The 20,381-nt window shown below is 49.8% G+C and overlaps 1 protein-coding gene across 2 annotated transcripts in view; it reads right to left on the bottom strand.

Moving 5' to 3' along the window:
* Nucleotides 1-8: 8 nt before the first annotated feature.
* Nucleotides 9-20,381, bottom strand: part of APBA1 (amyloid beta (A4) precursor protein-binding, family A, member 1) — a 256,563-nt gene continuing 236,190 nt past the window's right edge. For both annotated transcript variants that reach the window (XM_010860646.1, XM_010860647.1), the window contains 4 exons: nt 17,617-17,829; nt 5,896-6,015; nt 3,781-3,921; nt 9-3,053 (listed from right to left, as the gene is read on the bottom strand). In XM_010860646.1, coding sequence (XP_010858948.1) covers nt 2,982-3,053; nt 3,781-3,921; nt 5,896-6,015; nt 17,617-17,829 — 546 coding nt within the window. In that variant the 3' untranslated portion in view covers nt 9-2,981. The remainder of the gene's footprint in view (nt 3,054-3,780; nt 3,922-5,895; nt 6,016-17,616; nt 17,830-20,381) is intronic.

Genomic DNA, 20,381 nt, shown 5'->3' with positions numbered 1-20,381 from the left:
CTGACCAGGATAGCGGGAGCGATGGGGAGGTAGTAGGTTACTCTGGGACTCTCTGAGGCCGGGGCTGATGGGCAATGTTGGGAAAGCAGACCCGGGTGCAGGGACTCAGAGTCCAGTGCCCCATGATGGGCTCCAGGCACTGGTCTCTGGGGGCTTCATCTTCTCGTGAACCCAAGGCTGAGGGTGGCTCCCTGAAATGGTCACATTTGAGAAGGCAGAGGCAGGGCAGGTTCTGGCGCATCCTGGCTGGACCAGGAAGAGTAGATGGATCTGGGAATCTATCCCCAAAGCTGAGTCACCGCATGTCCAAGCCAAGTGGCAAGAGTGGCTTTTTGCCTAGGGCCACGTTTGGGAAGGCTGCTCTGTACACAGTCTTCACCATTGCATGGGGTTTTCAGATATTTACATATGTAACTATATATACTGGGATGTCAGAGGGAAACAGGCCATTACTTCCCGTGAGACTTCCCAAACGGAGTTACTGTTAAGATCCAGCCTCCTGGTTAACTTCTAAAGATGGGCTGACTCCCCTGACTTACCAGCAGCCAGGCCGGTAAGAATACACTACAGCTGACTGAACCTCCACCAAGCTAGAGATCTGGCTATCCGGGTGTGAGGAGCCACTCTTATTGATACAAAGGTATGTGGTGGGATAATCTTATACTAAAACATTAGTTTCCTAGGACAGTTTACCAAACTGGCAAAAACACCCACCAGACTTTCTAGATTTTTGTACAATATCAATAGAAAGTGTAGCCTGCCTCCTCCTCTGCTTTGGGTGAAGACGCTGCATTGTAATGACGTGGAGGGCTGCACAGGGATGTGCTGGCGGGATTCCTGGCCAGTGGCCAATCACCGACGCCTCTGAATGGGCATGAGGGCAGGCGGCTCAAGAGCTCACCTGGGAGCAGATGGCACGAGCCTCTCTCCGGTTATATCCAAATACCACCCAGAATGCTGCATTCCTGTTTTATCCACTCTTTCTGGCAAAGGTAAGGTGAACTCAGGACTCTTTAGTATTTAATTGTATGTCATCAGACACTATAGTTTGGTAAATGGTACTGAAGTTCGTGGCTCCTCATGTTCGCAGTGGGTTAGCCTTGGGGCTGATCTCCTACTTAGCAGCAACTTAGCAACATTCAGCTAATTGTCCTCAAAAGTTGTCCAGGGGTCCCATACTGCCCACCCTGAACCCTTGGAGAAGGGGCAGCCCCATCCCAGGGGGGATGTGTGGGCAGCACAGCCTCTCTTTGGCAGGGTCTGACCCACGGTCACACTGGGAGTCCAGCCACTAACGCCACTGAAGCACCTGGCTTTCCTGCCTAAGCAGAAAACTCAGCACAGAGATCCCAGACTGCACCACCTCTCTGGCAGAAGTCTCTTGTTCCCAGTCTTTTCTCATTCACTTTCTCCCTCCCTGAAATCGCTCTGTTAGAGGTATAAATCCATACCACCCAACATGTGCTCACCAGGTTGCTATTTCCACAGACACAACATAAATAGCCCAGATGTTGAGAACAGGGACTATAATAATATCACAAAATAGTTTCTCTTACCCTGTCTCTGTGGAGGTCACAAACGGAACAAAACAAAAACCAAACGAAGCCACACCCCACCCACATGAAAACAAAAGCGCTCTTTGGACCAAGAGTAAGTGAAAACTGGCTCAGAATCAAGGTATTACAAGAACATCTGCACCGACTGAGACGAACGAAACCCACGGATGGGAGGCGCCTGATGAGAACACGCAACATTCCACACCAAGTAAAAGCTTTTTCAGGCCCCCGAGGCAGCAAGATGTTTTTGGAATTCATCTGGGGATTCTTAGGCATCTCTTGAGGTTCTGACTGTCCCCTTAGTTTGGTGGTCTGTGTACCACGCTGGCCTCTCAAATGTCACATCCTGCCTCATGGCCCTGAGAAGCGAAGAAGGCCGGTCTCATCTTAGACCAGGAAGCTTAACACGATCACATCGGGTTCCTCATCTTCAAGGGGAGCAGTCCATCCTGTCCAGACTCCCAGTGTGTGGGGTGTGTGTGTGTTGGGGTGGGGGTGCATGGGAGTCCACCAGAACCCCCTGAGCCAAGGAGATGCCGGCAGGGCCGGACCTCAGCCTCAGAGGGCTGTCTCTCTCTGGACAGGGCTCACCGGCCCCCGCGGCCCTCACCTGTGGGGGAAGGGGCCTCACAGAGAGGCCATGTGGGTTTTCCAGGGGCTCTGGGTGCCTCACTGGTGGCGGGCAGGAGGGCAGGGTGGAATATATGCAAGTGAGACGTGTGTACGTACGTGTGGTGTAGAAGAAGGCAGAAGTACCTGCCTGTGTTTATCTAATGGTTGGTAACCTCGGGAATCGCCCAGTTCTCTGCACAGGTATCCGCGTCCCCGTAGTTCCCCTTCTATCCCAGGGTGAAAAGGTTCACATTAGAAAAAACAATTATGTTGAAACTAAAACTGGCTAAAGAAGAGGCATAAGGTTGGCTCAGAAATTCCGGGAGGAAATGGTGTATGATGCCCCAAGTACACGGTGGGCCGGCCCCCCCATTACTACCATATTCCCATGAACTGACTGGAAGAGAGCAGAGATCAGCCATTGGATCGTAGGCACTGCGGAATCGGCTTCTTCACCGTCCCCAGGGGCTCCTCCGAAGAGGTCTGCACCTCTTGGAAAGGGAGGGTGCGGCGTGGTGACAACCCTCCTCAGGGCCCCCTCCTGCAAGGGCCCTTCAGGAAGGTCCTCGGCAGACTCTGGGTGACTTTGACCTGCTCTCCAGCCTCAAAGGAGTGTATACAAAACTTCCCTGGCATTTAAAACAAACAAAGCAAACCGGAGAGAGAGGGAGGTCACTGCGGATTCTCTTCCTCCGTGTCAAACCGAGTGCTGGGCGTGAGAGGGGAAGGTCTCAGTGGGCACACAGATGCAGCACGAGAAACACAACCACAAGTGAGGAGAGGCCTCCATGCATGCCACCGCGGGGCGCGGCCTCAGATGTAGACGGGCTGCTCCTGGGCTGTCAGCAATCTGTACATGGCAGCCGGCATCGTCTTCATGTGGATCTGCAGGCAGAAACACGTATCAGCTGCAGGCGGGGACTCCAGGGCTGTGTGGGTGCCGCCGCACGGCTGGGGCGCCTTTCAAGGTACAGCCCTCTCCCCGCCCACCCCCTTTCTAACACGGATCTGACCCAGGCAGCCTCCAGGAAGAGCAGAATCCATGGGCTTTCTAAAGCATTAGGGATGATAGAGAGTGAAGAACGAAAACCAGAATGCTCTACTTTCCCCAAAGCTCTGGCTCTCACCAGGCTTTGGCTTGTTTTTTTTTTTTTTAAGGAGAAAACCCCTTAAAACAGGACGAGGACAACTGTGGGGTTTTGGCTGCTCCTGCCTCCCTCCCTCCCCCAGAACAGCTGTTCAGACCCCTGTTCAGCCTGGCCGTACCAGGGAGCTGCAGATTAGACTTGAATCTGAGACTTAAATCTTGCAGGCACATTTGGTGAGATTAGCTGGGAAAAATGGAGAAAACTTGGGTAGCCACAGAGAGAATATGCCCGGATTAGAGAACTAGAAGAGGAGGTGGGTAGATGCTGCCAGAGGAGAAGGCTGAGGTGATGTGATGATGTTTTTGAGGAGCAGCTCTCAGACAACCACTTGTTATTGGGTTTCAATTCTGGTCCAAGACAGTTTGGTTGTAGGGATGTGTTCAGGATCTGGAAGAACTCTCAGGAGGGCTTCCTGGCCGGGACGAGGGGCGCCAGGGGACTCCCACCCCAGGCTCCTCCCCTACCTCCCCCACGGCGTTGGAGAGGATGTGGACGATCTTCTCGTGTGGGGTGGCCACCACACTCTGCCCGTTGATTTCAATGATGCGGTGTCCCACGCGGACGCCTCCTCTTTCTGCTATTCCCCCTCGCATGAGGCTGCAGATCTGTCAGAGTCGAAGGCCAAATTTAGTCAGAGGCCAAGTGACCCATCCCAGGGGGCACCACCTGCTAGGAAACCCATTGGGGCAGGAGATTGTCTTTTCTGGAATTTTCCGCCCCCAGTGCTCTCATCTCTGAGAAGCTGCCATGGGCAGGCTTTGGACGTTGACATCTTTGTTTCTACCAGCAAGAGGACTCTGGACCCCCAGGCGGCCCGCTCGTGTTCATGCACTCTGCATAGGGAACGCGCACATCACTGGATTTCACGGCACTGTGAATCCAGACTACTTTCCATCCCAGCTCAGCTTTGGTAAAAAGAGCTGTCTGGGCCTGTCACAGAGCTGCCAGTGTTTTCAAACTGTCAGTCTACATAACGCAGGTTAGTATTATCCAGGACTCAAACACTGAACTGTGTGATGCTAGCGGCTGGCTTCTTAGGGTCAGTTACATGACTTACGCTGGGGCTAGAACCTGCTAGAACCCCACTGTGTGTGCCACAGTTTGGCCAGCTGGAGGGCAGAAGCTCGTCGGCCTTCCCAGCGCAGTGGTCCTTGTTCCACTCGCCCCTGGCAGAAACGCTAACGTGGCTGTTTTCTGTCTCAGTGCAGCCAGGCACAGTGGTGGGCAGAGGCTGGAGGCTGGTGGAGGGCTCTGGCCTGAGCCTGCAGCGGCAGGCACCCCCACCTCACCCACAAAGCAGTTGGAATTGTCCCAGAGGAACATGGTTTGAGTTAACAGAGCTGGCTTTTCACTCCTGACTGTGCACCTTTCTCTAAAAGCCTATGAAGACGATACTGCAACACCTCAGGACAACACGCTTTCTGCGTCTGTGAGCGTGTGGACCCTTCAGCCTGTCAGGTACTCTGGGAGTCGGGCCCTTAGGTGCTTCCCACACTTGAGATAAAACTGAGGGCTCTGCATCTCTTATAGGACAATCCTCTGTTAACAATTGAACAACTTCTAATATTATTCAACTTGGGAAAAACACACACAAGGAAGTTTAAACTGATAAAAACAGGTAGTCAGACCAGAACTATAAGGAGTAACCTTGGCTCTTCTCTTAAGAAGGAAATGAGGCTACATGGGTACAAAAAATAGTTAAAGTGGGTTAGGTATTTCAACTCCAACTGGGAACTTCAAAGGTATTGCTTAAGACACACTTGGAATAAAATTTTAATTACCTACAAGTCATTTAAAATTTAAGGGAGGAAAAAGGATAGGTTTTTCTATCTTAAAAGATGAATGCAAAGAGAGGGAGGGAGCATCCAAAATCTGTAATATCTAGAAGGTTACAGATTTGTCACCAAAGCCCAGAATTACTATGAGTCTAGAATAAGGCAAACCAGGATGAAAGGGGAGTAGTACTGAATATGGGGATTCTGTTTGAGATAAAGATGTTTTGGAAGCATGGTTACAACCACTTCATGAATGTCCTATAAAGGCACTGAATTGTATGTTTAAAAATGGTTTAAATGGCAAACTTACTACTGTGTATGTTTTATCACAATAAAGGGGAAAAAAGGGAAGTACTGAGTTGACCGAAAATTTGTTAGGGTTCATCCCATAACATCCTGTAGGAAAAGTCAAATGAACTTTCTGGCTAACCCAGTATTTAAAAGCAGACATCCAAGTGATGAAAATACACTTTATCCCCAAACTGCCAAATTCAGGTCAAGAAGGCAAGGAGGAAGTCATTCACACATAACCCCCACAGGGGTGGGTTCTCAGCCAAGGCTGTGGGGAAGGTGGGTACCTTCCAAACTATCTCAAGTCGGCAGCTGGGAGGGCCATTCTCCTCCCAGGGGAGGCAATGAATTCTCTGGCCACGGAGGAAGGGGGTCTGCCTTCACCCATCCGCCCCTCTCTTGCCAGATTCTTTCTGGGAACAGACCTGCTTTAAAAATACCCTCCAAAGACCCAAACCCTGGGCCTTGGTTTCGTGGGTCAGACTTCTGGAAGAGGTATGGGGCTGAACTTACAATTCCGTTCTGGACGCTGAACCCCAGCTGGTAGCGAAGGTCTGGTCTCCTGATCAGCACGGTGGTCACCGGGGGACACCTCACGATATTCAGCTTCACCCGGGCCTGATTCTTCAAGCCCTGCAGTGTGAATAAAAGGGAAACTGATGACCATCGAGGCTGACACAAGGTAAGATCAGACAGCACTGAGGGCAGAAGATGCCCTCAGTACCTGGTCAGCTCTCGCAGGGCCCCTCGTCCAGCCGGACGGCGCCCGAGCTGGACAATTCAGGCGAAACTCTGTTAACCTAGGGGAAAAAACTGCTGGGCTTACATGGAGCCCTTCCGTCCTGCTCAGCCTGCGAAGAGACTAGTTTCTGTGAGCAGGGAAATGGGCTGCGTGTAAGGCATCTGAAGAAGGCAGTCATCTATCTGTACAGTTAAGAGAAAAACTCCCAAGTGTGGTTTCTGGCTTGAAAGATGTACAATCTCTCTTCTGGACAGGTGAGAGACAGGCTTTCGAAAGGAACTTTACTCTGAAAGTCACAGTCGTAGCAATTTCCCCCTTTCTAACAAAGGACATCTAACTCACAGCGATGGCCCAATTCATCGGGTTCGCTCTCTCTCACCCCGAGGGTCCTACTTCCTCATTCTCTCTGCCTGTTAGGGATCTTACGGTCAGTGTAAGATCCTCCAGGTGCACGTGGGAGAAGCAGGGCACAGGGGCAGGACGGCAGCCCAGGAAGACCTCCTTGGGAGACCGAAGAGGGTGTTAGGACCAGTGCTGGTAGAGCAGGAAATAGATGGAAAAAGGTCTTGGAAATCATCTCCTGATTTCATGCTCCCTGGTAACTTAGCCCTCCCTCTAAATTGGAATGGAGTGTAGAAGCATGTTGGTCTTTTAAAGATAAAGAGGGACTTCAGCTGGTTTCTGAGCCTGGACCTCCTGCACCTGGTTCTGACTTCTGCTGAGCTCAGGCCTGTTTTCTTGCCCCCTGAACATTTGCTCAGCAGGGACCAGGGCCTGATCTATGCAGGAGCACCCCTAGAAAATCACCACAAAGCCCCTCTTTCCCTCACTCAGGCAATGGGAAGATTCTGCCCCTGCTGGTCCCACCACCAGCTTGTGAGTTTCACCCGAGAGGAAGGGGCCAGACAAAAGTCATTCAGTCCTGAAATGAGCTTCCCTCTCGCATGTCTGCAAGGCTGTGTGCTCTGCCTAAGGGACCTCCTACCTGCCCTCTGGTCCAGACCGAATGGCTACAGCAGGTGCTTTCCAGCCCGCTTCAATCGCGGCATGCAGGAAGAAAGGCTGGGTACACAGACCGCTCAGCTTGTGTTCAGAGGCCCTGTTCTGAGAGGCGAGACAGGGAGAAGTCGGTACTACTGTCAGACGCCTGCCTCACTGGATTCCCAGCAAGTGAGGCCAGCTGTTCAGGAAAGGTTTCAGGCCTGCCACAGCTCCTCTCCTCCAAAGGGGAGAAGCTCTTCCTAAAAGATGGTACTGCAGCGTTGAGGCAGGAGATGGATGGACCCAGGTTGAACAGTTTCTCCCCTGTGGACAGAAACTCCATAAGAGCAGGATGATGTAGGAGGCTGGGCCCTGTCCAGATAAAAGACAAAAGACCACATACTCCTCATTCCTGAAGTTAGGAAGACCTCCCCGATGACACCTGTGCAGAAAGTCTCCTTGGAGGTCAAAAGAGAGAGGGTGTCCCCGCATAGTAAGTGATGGCAACCTACCCACACACCTCTTCGCTAGAATCCATCTTGGCTAAGAGACACACATGCAGACATGGGAGGACCCTGAGATACAGGACCAGCAAAGCAGGATGACTGACCAAAGGAAACTCAGAAGAAATGCCCCAGAAAGGTGATTCAAACCACCAGAAAGGCACAGCTCTGAGCCTGCCTGTCAGTCTATCCACACACACCGTATTCTTTTTCCTCCTAGTCAACACTTGTTTCACTACTTTCTAACTGTATGTGGAAATCTGTTTCTGCACAGCTGATGGGTTAGGATCTTGCCACTGGTCCCGGGGGGTCTAGTGCCTGCCCTCGATATCAGGCTGGGAACCGAAACCCTGCCTCAGGGCGCTGCAGGCCGAGGGCACCCGAGATCGGGGGAGTAGACATCCCGTCCTCCAGGAGGGAGCAGCCAACAGAGGAAGGACAGGGCAAGGTGGACTCTGTGCCACCCAGTTTGGAGCATCCCCTGGAGACGCCCCTCCCTGCATCCCACCACCCCCCCATCATTTCACAGATGGGTCCAGTGTGTGCCCCTTACAGGCCAAGTAGAAAGAGAGGGCCTGGAGGACAATGACAAATCCGTTTCAGCCTGAAGGGTGACCTATAAATAGAACTCTGTAAATTGCACAGTCGCTGTTGCCCACTGTCACTCTCCCAGCAGTCTGCAGACACTCTCTGCGGGAGGTCAGGACTCCTACTTCAGGTTTTTATAGATGAGGACACAAACATGGACATTACACCTGCCTTGTCCGAAGCTCAGTGGGGTCAGCATTAGGGTGACGGAGCCTCTGCTCAGGTCTCTGCCTTCCTCACAAGCATCCTGCCAAGCTGAGAGGTGAAACTGGTGTTAGATGATTTCAGTGCCAACAGAATTTGTGGCAAGAGTGTGACCTGCCCCTCTGAGTGGCAGGAGTAACCCACACTCCTTTTGCTTCTAAGGAATGAAGATATGCTTTAGACTAAGGGATGGATAGGGGGTTTTTTGGCCTCTAGTTATCTGGCTTTCTTGTGCTTGGCCAACAGGTTCTCAAAGGGGGGGTCCCCACACAGCAGCCCCAGCATCATCAGCTACTATTGTTAGAAATGCAGGGTCGGGGAGGGATAAATAAGGAGGATGGGATTAACATATACACACTGCTAAGTCGCTTCAGTTGTGTCCAACCCTGTGCAACCCCATAGACGGCAGCCCACTAGGCTCCCCCATCCCTGGGATTCTCTAGGCAAGAACACTGGAGTGGGTTGCCATTTCCTTCTCCAATGCATGAAAGTGAAAAGTCAAAGTGAAGTTGCTCAGTCGTGTCTGACTCTTAGCAACCCCATGGACTGCAGCCTACCAGGCTCCTCCGTCCATGGGATTTTCCAGGCAAGAGTACTGGAGTGGGGTGCCACTGCCTTCTCCAACATGTACACACTACTATATAGAAAACAGATAATCAACAAGGGCTTACTATATAGCACAGGGAACCAAACCCAGTATTTTTTAATGAGCTACAAGGGAAAAGAATACAAAAAGGAATATATATGTATATAAATAAAATGCATCACTGTGCTGCACACCTAAAACTAACACAGGATTACAAATCAGTCCTACCTCAATAAAAAACCTGCCGAGTGTGGCCTCCAGCCAGAACTACAGAATCAGAAACTCCAGGGGTGGGGCCCAACAACCTATGTGTTAACAAGTCTTCCCAGGGACGGGACACACATTTCCTGGGGGATCCACTCAATTTTGAGAACAACGGCTATAAATCGCCACTGCAGAACAACAAACTCACCTGCGCTCAGGGATGATCTCAGCCGTCAGTTTTCTACTCAAGACCAGTGGCCAGTGTGCTCTGCGAGAGCATGGACTAGCCATACCACAGGAAGGGTGACAACCGGTTGGCCTGGTGCCCAGTCAGCAGCCACCCCTGCGGGGAGCGAGCTCCGCCCCTGGCAAAGGTCATGAGGAAGGAGGCTTGGCATACGCAAAGGCGGGATCAAGCCTCAGGAGTCTCCCTGGAAATGCTCGAGCAATCTACCCCCAAAACCAGAGTCTGCCTACTTTCTGCTTTGTGCTTTCACCTACATCTCTGACTTTACGGGGGGCTGTCCCCCACTACCTCTCTGAAAAAAGAGTTAGCTTACAGCTCCAGTTAATAATTCCTGGGTGTGACAGTGTTTCAACCTACAAACTCCTTTGGAAATCCTCTAGCCTGCCTGAATAGGTTTTTCCGGCCACATGTGATTGTTCAGAGCCTCCCAACTGTGAGAGGCAGGAGATGTTCTAAACTGTCTAAACACAGATTCTTTTGAGTAGTTAAAAGATTGATTAGAAAGTGTATTGGTGAAGGGATTTTCACTTGTTGGGCCAATGTTTGCTGCTAAGTCTCCATATCCCTTACCTGCTGTGTCCCTGGCAGTGTATTGATTAATATAATTGGTGTAAGTAGTAGCTTTAATGTTTGTAACCTGGGACCCTTGAGTTAATTCTTTCTCTTGTTATAGCCCACCACACCTTTGCTCTGTAGGAATGCAACTTTATCTAATGCTTTTGGAGGGTGGCTCCTGACCAATCACCTTTAGAGAAAAATAAGTTTTCTGAAGAAAAGGTCTTAAAATGTTAACAGGCCTCTGGGCCAGAAGATGATGCAAATCACCTAAGCTTTTGCATATGACAAGTTTGCAGGAAGAAAGCCTGGCTTGCTGCCTGACTCTACCCCTTCCCCCATTATCCTCTATGCATAACTTAAGGTATAAAAACTACTTTGGAAAATAAAGTACGGGCCTTGTTCACCAAAACTTGGTCTCACCATGTCGTTCTTTCTCTTACCTTCTGGCTGAATTATTCAGCCTCTTTTCTCCACTGAATTTCCTCACTGAGCTATCCTCATTCTATTACTCTTTATATCCTTAATTAACGTTTAATTAAGCAATTGTTTCCTGATCCTCGCCGACGCCGTCCCCGCTTCGAATTCCCTGGATCAGCCGGGGCTGGTCCCCGGCACACCCCCATGTGTGAGAGCACCCCAAGGTCACTGACCATCAAAACCCACCCTGATGACGAAACCAGCTGAACCACCTGTCATTGCACACTGACTCCTGCCAGGCACTGACCTGGAGAGTTGCAGGAGCTGTCTCCTTTAATCTCCTTGAAGAACCAGCAGCTCTGATTATGCCCATAATCAGAAGAGGAAACTGAGGCTCCACAACTCACCCAAGTTCACCCACAGCAAGACAACATCCCATGTGTGTTTGTATTTAAACTCAGTGCATATTCTACTCAATGATCCGCCACTTAGACAACTGGATGCTGAGTGTTATTCATGAATAAGGCCTGCTCAACAGAGAAGCTAGGGAGAGTGACTGAAGAATGACCCTGTGCCCCCAGCTTTGCATGGCGCTATGATTTTACTTTCCTACCTAGGGTGAGAGTTCCTCAGGGCTCCTGCTCCCTTTGGGGGTTCCAGGTCGTCCTCTCACATGTGCATTGTGAGGGGTTTGGCTTAACTCCCCACGCCCAGCTGCATCCTCAGGGCCCTGAGTTGCTGTTTTCTGTGGGACTGGAGCTCCCTGTGGCTGGGATTTGGCTTGCGGTGGTGTGTGTGCATCGCAGGAGCTGTCACCAGCATCTCTCTGTGGTTTCTAGAACAGCTCTAGGAGGCTCCTCTGGTTCCAGAAAGGTTTTCAATCAGGAGCAACAGAATAAGCTGAGGTGATTCTGCTGGAATAGGGGCAATCTGTGCAGATCCAGGCTTTCCTCCCGCACAACAGCCGGTCCCGTCACCTGTGCCCAGGGGGACATGTGCTGGAATTCTGCCCGACAGTGTGACCAGAGGGACCTGATGAAGAGGCCTCTGCTGTGGCAGCAGACCTGTGTTTCCACCACCACAGCCCAGGGGGTCTTAGGCCCTCTGTTCTACCTCCTCCTATCTCAGTCTCCATGTCTTCAAAACAAAGGCTGACACCCACTAAGGGCTCTTCCATCTCTAGTTGTGACAATTTTGGCTCTTGTCATGCATTTTTATTCTTTCCTAAATGCATCTGCTGACAACACCACATCTCAACCATCGTGCTTAGAAACAGCTATTTCTAACATTACAAATCAGCTTCTCTTCTGGGGGTGTTGCTCAGATACCATTTGTACATGTATTCTCTCCCCCTTGAGTGCTTCTTCTTTCTCACCCAGTCAGTCAGTACTTACAGATCACCTGCAATGTGCCAAGACACCAGGTGCTGGGAGTTCATGGAGCTGGGCCGTGGTGAGCTCAGGGGAGGGCTGTGGGCACAGGCAGGGCAGCCAGAGTCCCTTCCTTCTGTCTCCTCGTCACAACTCCCCAACCCCCACCCAGAGACCAGGAGGGTGTGGAAAACAAGAGCAAAGAATGCTGAAAACAGGGCAGTCAGAGTCCCCTCCCTCTGTCTCCTCATCACACCTCCCAGAGACCAGAGCAAAGAATGCTGAAGACGAGGAGCACACTGTCAGAAACAACCCTCCAGACAAAGCTGCCTGCTTTAAGTGTTTAACCCTGCGAATCACTGGGGTGGCTCAGGTGTGCCTGTGCGGTACGGGAAAACCTTGGAGAGCTCCTGAAAAGCAAGAGAAGGACTCTGGGTTCTCCATGTTACCTAAAAAGTTCACGTAGGTCCAGTAGGCTCTTTCCTTTTCTGTGAACTGATTTTAAGATGCTGATGTGTCCCTTGATCTAGACTTGGGATACTTGCTGCAAGATGAAGCTCAGAGAGATAGCAATTGAAACAGGCAGACCACACATGCACGTGCTCTGCTGTTCCTCATCTGTGCTCCAAGTTGGGTTTCACTAACGTGGATTTCTCAGCTGCCCTTTTATTGGAGGTGCCAATTTAAATAAATGGTCATTTCATCCCCATGACAACAGCGGAATGGTGCAGCAAATTAAGGAATATGGTGGGAAGGTAAGAGTAGGGAAGAGGGGACGGGAAAAGTGAAGTCAGAATGGTCTCCATAGCAACAGGAAAGCAGACCTGTGATGATCCTGTTGAAGGTAAGAAAGCGGTGCTCTACTTTCAAAAAGAAAACAAATCTGAAGGGCAGGACCGTGGAGGTGAGGGTGTGAAGAGGTGGTGTGCTAACACACTTGCCTACCACTAATTATGCTTTAGGAATTATGACAGGAAAAATAAGAGCTAGGGAAGAAAGTAAAACAATTCAATACCTGTAATCTATTCTAGAAATGTACTCTGTACTCCCTGTAACCAGGGAGAGAAAAGGCCAACACGCATTACAATGACAAGATGCAGAACACTCAGCTTCAGACTCTTGTTTCTCAAAGTCCAAGGCTGGCCAAGTCATCACCCAGGAGTTTACTGAAAATGCAGAATCCTATCCCAGACCCACTGTTTCAGAACCTATAGTTTAACAAGATCCCTGAGTGATTCAAATCAGAGTTTGCAAAGCACTGATTTACCAGGATGAGAGCTGCTCATTAAATTCATCGCAACACAGACACAGCACTGAAACAAGTAATACTAACACGAAGCCTTGAAGAAGCCCAGAATGGTCCCCTGCAGTGGCCTAGAGGGTGAGGTGGGGCAATGTGAGCATCTGCTCAGGTGCAGGCAAGAGACAGATGTTTTTAGATAAAAACAAGAATATAAGCCATTAAAGAGCTTCATCCCATGCTGGTAATTTTAGCTGAAATCAGTGGGAAAATTCTCAGGGTGGGAGTGGGGAGAGCGGGATGTGGTTGGGCCACTCACATTTTTCCACTTGACAATGTTGTACATCCTGCAGCGCCATCCTAGCTGGGCCTGCCTGCTAAGTACTTCTCTGCCAAGGGTGGCCACAAAGGTGCTGTCTTTCCTCCTTTCCATCTTCATCAGTTACATCTCTTTTCATCACCACATGGCCTTTTAATTTTCCAATTCCAGAGAGACTCCATTTATAGACATCAAAGGTCAGCTACGTGTGCAAACAAACCTTTTGCCCTTAGGAAACTGCTCAGACAATGAATCTTGCGCTGGTCTGTCTCCACCTCGCTGTGTGATGCACGAGATGGCAGGCCAGTCCCCGGGTGGCATCATGGGAAGGCAGCGCGGGCCTCACGGGTCTCACAGCCTCACCCTGTCTGCCTCCTTCGTGCAGAGGCAGCGAGGGGTGGAGGGGGTCCCGGACATGTCTGCACCTTCTGAGTAGCTGATGACTTATCTATGAACTGGATGTTTGCCACTGCCCTCCCTCGTGGGCTACTGTTTATGAAGAGGAAGGAAGGTGGCCAGTGCCAAGGGCTGGGTGCTGCCTGGCTGGTGTGTAATAGGCTCAGGTATATAGCCCCACAGTCCTTAGGAAGCCACCCGGGCCCCAGCCCCACCTCAAGTTATCCCCTCTTCTGGCTCCTCCTCCCCAAACCTTTCCCCAAACCAGGTACAGATCAACCCCCACCTTCCCTCACCAACCTCTCTTTCTCTCCCACACTGAACTATCTCCCAAGGCAAAGGCTTTCTCAACCTACAGACACTGGGCTGTGTGGGTGTTCCTTAGTTGGGTGGCTCATCCTGTGTATTGCAGGACATTTGGTAGCATCCCTGACCTTAGGGGAGTCCCTTGGACAGCAAGGAGATCAAACCAGTCCTAAAGGAAGTCAACCCTGAATATTCATCGCAAGGACTGATGCTGAAGCTCCAATACTTTGGCCACCTGATGCAAAGAGCTGACTCATCGGAAAAGACCCTGATGCTGGGAAAGACTGAGGGCAGGAGGAGAAGGGGACGACAGAGGATGAGATGGTTGGATGGCATCACCGACTCGATGGACATGACTTTGAGCAAGCTCCGGGAGTTGGTGATGGACAGGGAGGCCTGGTGTGCTGCAGTCCATGGGGTTGCAAAGAGTCGGACACAACTGAGCGATGAACAACAACTGACCTCTACCCACTGGATGCCAGCATCTCCTCCTCCCTAGTGGTGATGACCCAAACTGTCTTCAGACACTGCCCAACGTCCCCCACAGAGGTCAAGATCCTCCAAGCTGAGAACAACTTCCCTAGGGTCTGACCATAGATGCTGCTGGAATGATATCAGGGTGGCTGAGCAACCTGGCTTCACTACTGACATGCTGATGAACTTGAATGATTACATCATCTTCTATGCCTGTTTCCTAGCTTGCACAATGGTACCTACCCTCCAGGAGGCCACTGTAGGGTTTTTCAAGTGAACGTACACATTCTAGAATGGTCTCGGTGCACAGCACTCAGTCACTGCTAGTATCAGTCCTTTCATTCACTCCTCCCCAATGAGGCCAAGCTCCTTGGGATGCAGACAGTGTCTAATACAACTCTGATTCTCGGGGCCCCTCAGCGGTTCACACACATGCACAGGTATTAACTTGCTTCTGGTGTGAAAGTGCATGTGTGAACCTTGGCACGTGTGAGTGAGAAGCCAGAGGTGGGTCCTCTCTTTCTAATCCTGGCCCTCCCTGGCTTTTCCACATGATCACACCATCAGGTCAGCCTTCCCAGGCTGGCTCAAACCTCTCTCTCCCCACCACAATCCTAGTCCACTGTCCGTCAATTCCAGGAGAAACTCCCAAAGGCCAGTTTCCTTCTGGTATCCACCTGGGTCTTACCCCTCCTTCAATATCCACCAAGATCCCACCACCACCAATCTACTCTAAACGCTCTTAGCATCTCAGCTCTATGTTGCCATGAGGGTTCACTAAACCCTTTCAATGATAATTATCCCCCAGATGCATACTTTCATTCTGGCTCCTCCACAGTTCAGCTCAGCCTAACAGAAGCCCAGTTAAACATGTCTGAATGAATATGCATGTTTTAAAGTAGGTTCTTTAATCTTATCTTTAATGTACGTTAAGCAAAAGGTAAAATTTAAGTGTAAGATATAACAAAAAGAAATGAGGCCAAAGATGGCTCTTTCTGGGTGTGATTATGAGTTTGTTTCACTAAAAACAAACAGGCAAAACAAAATGAAAAGACAACCATCAGACTGGGAGAAGATATTTGCAGACAAGGCAACCAAGAAGGGCTTAAAATCCAAACTATACAAACAGCTCATACAACTCAACAACAACAAAAAACCCCAACTGAAAAATGGGCAGAAAACCTAAATAGACATTTCTCCAAAGAAATACAGATGGTCAATAGGCACATGAAAAGATGCTCAACATCGCTAATTATTAGAGAAATGCAAATCAAAACTACAATGAGGTACCACCTCACTCCAGTCAGGATGACCCTCATTAAGAAGTCTATAAAAAACAAATGCTGAGAAGGTTTAGAGAAAACAGAACCCTTCTACACTGCTGGTGAAAATATAAGTTGGTGCAGCCACCATGGAAAACAGTATGGAGGTTCCTCAGAACACTAAAAATAAAATTACCATATGATCCAACAATCCTACTCCTGGGCACATATCCAGACAAAACTATAATTCAAAAAGATACATGCAGCCCTGTGTTCACAGCAGCACTATTCACAGCAGACAAGGCATGGAAGCATCCTAAATGTCTGTGCACAGATGAATGGATGAAGGAGATGTGCCTCACATATACAATAGCATAGCACTCAGCCATAAAAGAGAACACAATAATGCCATCTGCAGCAACATGGAAGCAACTCGAGATTATCATACTAAGTGAAGTCAGTCAAAAGGAGAAACAAATACCATATGGCATCACTTATATGTACCTCTACAATATGACAGAAATAAACCTATCCATGAAACAGAAACACGAAAACAGACTAGACTGGTGGTTGCCAAGGTGGAGGGAGTGGGGAGAGGGATGAAGTGGGAGGCTGGGGTTAGTAGATGTAAGCTTTTAGACATAGAATGGAGAAACAGCAGGTCCTACTGTCTAGCACAGAGAACTATAATTCAGTATCCTATGATAAACCATAATGGAAAAGAATACACAATAAAGAATGTATATATATGTATAACTGAATCACTTTACAGCAGAAATTAACACATTGTAAATCAACTATACATCAATAAAAATATTGATTAAAAAGCAGGCAAAAAGAGACAAATTCCTGTATAACATTAAAAAGGGAAAAAACAAGCTGTCCTATACACTTACCTTGACCTTTCCTCCACCCGAGGCCCCTTGGCCAAGGATATCGTCTCTTGTGATTGTCTCCTGCTTAGAATAACTATTACATGAATTCATATTTATTCTCTCTCATACTCACACACAGAGCTATGTTCTAGTTTACAGTCTTTCAGGAAACCCCAAGGAACCAAAGAAAGTCATAGGATCCCAGTGTGCCTATACCACAGTGCTCGCTACAGAGCCAGTAGGGTCTCCAGATACTGCAGTGGAGGGAAAATATTCTTGTTCCTATTGGCCATGCAATCAGAAAATTCCAATGTGCTCAAGAGAACTATACTTGCATGCTTTGTTTCTAAGAAAATCTAATTTCTTCCCCTTAAATACTCATTCAATTTTCCTTTAAGTAGCTCTTCTCAGTCTTATGAAAGAGCATCAATTCAGGTTGAACAAGAAATAATTATTTTCAGGTTGTAGAAGGTGTACACAGATGGTACCAGTTTCCTTCCTTCCACTTGGCACGTGAGCATCATGTCATGCAGGCTCTGGGGAGCACTCACTCACCTGGGTCACAGTGGAGGACAGTGCTCTGGCATCTGAAGCATTTCCTTGACTTGTGATAGGGATGGCAAGTCACCTCAGGCACACCTAGCTGACTCTATGTGAGTGTCTTGATTACTGAGCTGAGGAAAATTCTGTTGAGGCTGAGTCTTAGTGGGAGATAGTGCTGTGATTGATTAGTGATGTCTGCAATGGGCATGGTGTTAGTCAGTGGTGTTATGTGAGCTAAATATATCATCACTGAAAAAACAGCTTCAGGGAGGATTCTGTACAGAGCAAAAACAGCCCAAATGCAAGTCCATGCCTTTTGTATTTGTGTCCTCCTTAGTGTCTGGTACTCAGAATATGTTCAATGACTTAATGTCATCTTGGGTCTACAATGGCATTGGACTTTTCCCATCTCTGGTTACCTTAATGATGCTCTGGCAGGTCGACAGAGGCAGGCCCACCAGGCTGGTGCCGTTGATGGACATGATCTGGTCCCCAATATTCAGCTTTCCTGACTTCTCTGCTGGGCCTCCGTGCATCATGTTGGCTATGATCACAGTCGGCAAGATGGATCCCCAGCCAGACTCCACAATCACCACACCTAGGATTTCCCCTTTCTGCTTCTCTATGAAGACCTGAAAGGAGAAACATAACACTTAGAAAGGCTGAATCAGCAACCATCCAGGGTAGAGAGAGAAGTCAAGGCATTTCCCCTGTTCCTGTCCTGATGAAACATGACAGACACTTCCCTGATGACTCCAACCCAGACGAATGCTGTCCTCTCTGTATTCCACAGCATCTGGGGTTGGTAAGAAACGATGTCATGCAGGCACATACCCCTTTTTTGTAATTCTTACTCCGTAAAAGCCATCCTGCCTTGGGGCTTCCCAGTGGCTCAGTGGTAAAGAATCCACCTGCCAATGCAGGAGATTGAAGAGATGCAGGTTCAATCCCTGAGTGAGGAAGATCCCCTGGAATAGGAGTGGCTACCCACTCCAGTATTCTTGCCTGGAAAATCCTATGGACAAAGGATCCTGGCAGGATACAGTCCACAGGGTCGCAAAGAGTCGGACTTGTACAAGTCAGACTCAGCACTTGTACCTGCCTTGGTACTACAACCACGAGGGGTGTCATATTTTGTTTTGTTTTTCCTGTAGTCCCCAGTGAAGGGCAAAAGAGACTGTAGGTGGGGACTTTGGCGGGATCTTATGGTTTCCAGAACAGCTTTCGGATTCTACCACAGATCCCCCATTTCACAGTGCCTCATAAATTCCCTCCAACATTTAAGATTTTTGAGTTAAAAATAAACATGCATTATAGAAACACTTCTCTGCAACAAAAAAGTTAAGAAAAAAGAAAAAGGTTGGAAGTGCAAAAACACTGGCCCTAGATATGCGTCATTACTGTGGCTTTCCCCAGCTGGGCAGAGAAGCCGGGAGCTGGTTTCAGATATGTTCAGTTTGATAAGGCAGACACACCATAGACAGGTAAGATGCTTCTTGGAAGCAACCAACAGATAGTATGTGTGTATTTATTTCTTCACATTTACAGATCCACACATGCTCAAACTCATACTGGAGTGGGGGCTGCTGGGGCCTGACAACGTCCCTTCATGGACTGGTGTCCTCCGCCCTGCTGTTGCTGCCGCTCGCAACTGGCCCCTTTCCTGGAGAACTGCCCTAAGCCACATGGCAGTCACCACCTACTAGGAGTTGAATCGTGTACCCCTCCACCCTCCAAATTCATACATTGTAGTCCTAACTCTTAGTACCTCCAAATATGAACTTGTTTGGAGATAGGGCCTTTTAATAGGCAATCAAGTTAAAATAAAAATGATTAGGGTGGGTCCTAGCTCAATATGATTAGTATCTTTATAAAAAGGGGAAATGTGGCCACAGAGACATGTGCAGAGTGAAGACAGAGCGGGGAGAAGGTGACCATCTATCTACAAGCGAGTGAGAGGCCTGGGATAGGTCTTCCCCCTCACAGTCCCTAGGAGGAACCAAGCCTGAAGACACCTTGATCTCAGGCCTCCAACCTCCAGAACTGGAAGACAATGCATTTCTGCTGTGGAAGCCCCCAGTGTGGGGAACTCTGAGCACAAGCACACTCACCTACCTCCGTCTGACCTCACTGCCAATGACTGATGAGTGCTGGGCACAGGCCTACCAGCTCTTTTGGCTCCAGGTGGGACAAGACAGTCCTGTGATGTGTGACCCAGTGCTTCCATTTGGATCAGAGGATGCTCATCCCCAGCGAGGCCACCCCACCACCCTTGTGCCCACACTCACTGTTTCCTGAGTGCACCCTGCCCTACCCGCCGCCCCAGAGGGAGGCCAACATCTACATGGTCCCCCAGAACATCAAGCCGGTTCTCCAGCGAACCGCCATCGAGGTGAGCCTGCCCCCATCACGGGGGTCGGGGTGCGGGCCTCCCCTTTCCTGGCCCAGCCTTGCCCGGGCCTGGGGCCTTTCCAGCTGCTCTCTTCACTCTTCACCCCCAGATCCTGGCGTGGGGTCTTCGGAACATGAAGAGCTACCAGCTGGCCAGCGTGTCCTCCCCGAGCCTGGTGGTGGAGTGTGGGGGCCAGTCTGTACAATCCTGTGTCATCAAGAACCTCCGGAAGAACCCCAACTTCGACATCTGCACCCTCTTCATGGAAGTGGTGAGCCTGACCTCCCTGCAGTCTGCTACCTACCGGAGTCCTGGTGCTTAGAATTTCCTCGCAGCCCCAGGCAGCCTGGGCTCCTGGCTCACGGTCTCTTTCCCACCTCCTTTGAGAACGGGAGGAAATGCTCGCTGTCTCCTTCCTGGAGGAGCTGCAGCCTGTGCGCAGCACAGAGGGCGCCAGCTTGGTTCCGCCTCCCCAGATCCCGAGTCCACGGGAGTCCCAAGGACCCACCCATGGCTGTTTCCTCTCTCAGGGCAGGCCTCAGTCCCCCAGTGCCATCTGCCAGGGCTCTGACCTTCAGGGATTCCTCCAAATCTTCCTGGACCTAGTCCTCCCCAACCCCAGGCCTTGCAGAGGCCACCCCCGTGGCCCTCGGCCCCAGCCCCCTCAGCAACCTGGTTTGCCTGGGCTTAGTGACCAGAGTAAGGCAAGTCTGAGGGAAGGAAAATGGTTTGCAGGATGAAAGTGCTTTAGAAATTCCAGGCCCAATGGCTGTCAACAGGAGTCTCCTCTTG

This window comes from Bison bison, unplaced genomic scaffold, assembly GCF_000754665.1.
Source record: "Bison bison bison isolate TAMUID 2011002044 unplaced genomic scaffold, Bison_UMD1.0 scf7180017864469, whole genome shotgun sequence".
Taxonomy (NCBI): Eukaryota; Metazoa; Chordata; class Mammalia; order Artiodactyla; family Bovidae; genus Bison; species Bison bison.
Note: the sequence above shows the minus strand (reverse complement) of the source record. Positions and strands in the feature narration are given on the sequence as shown.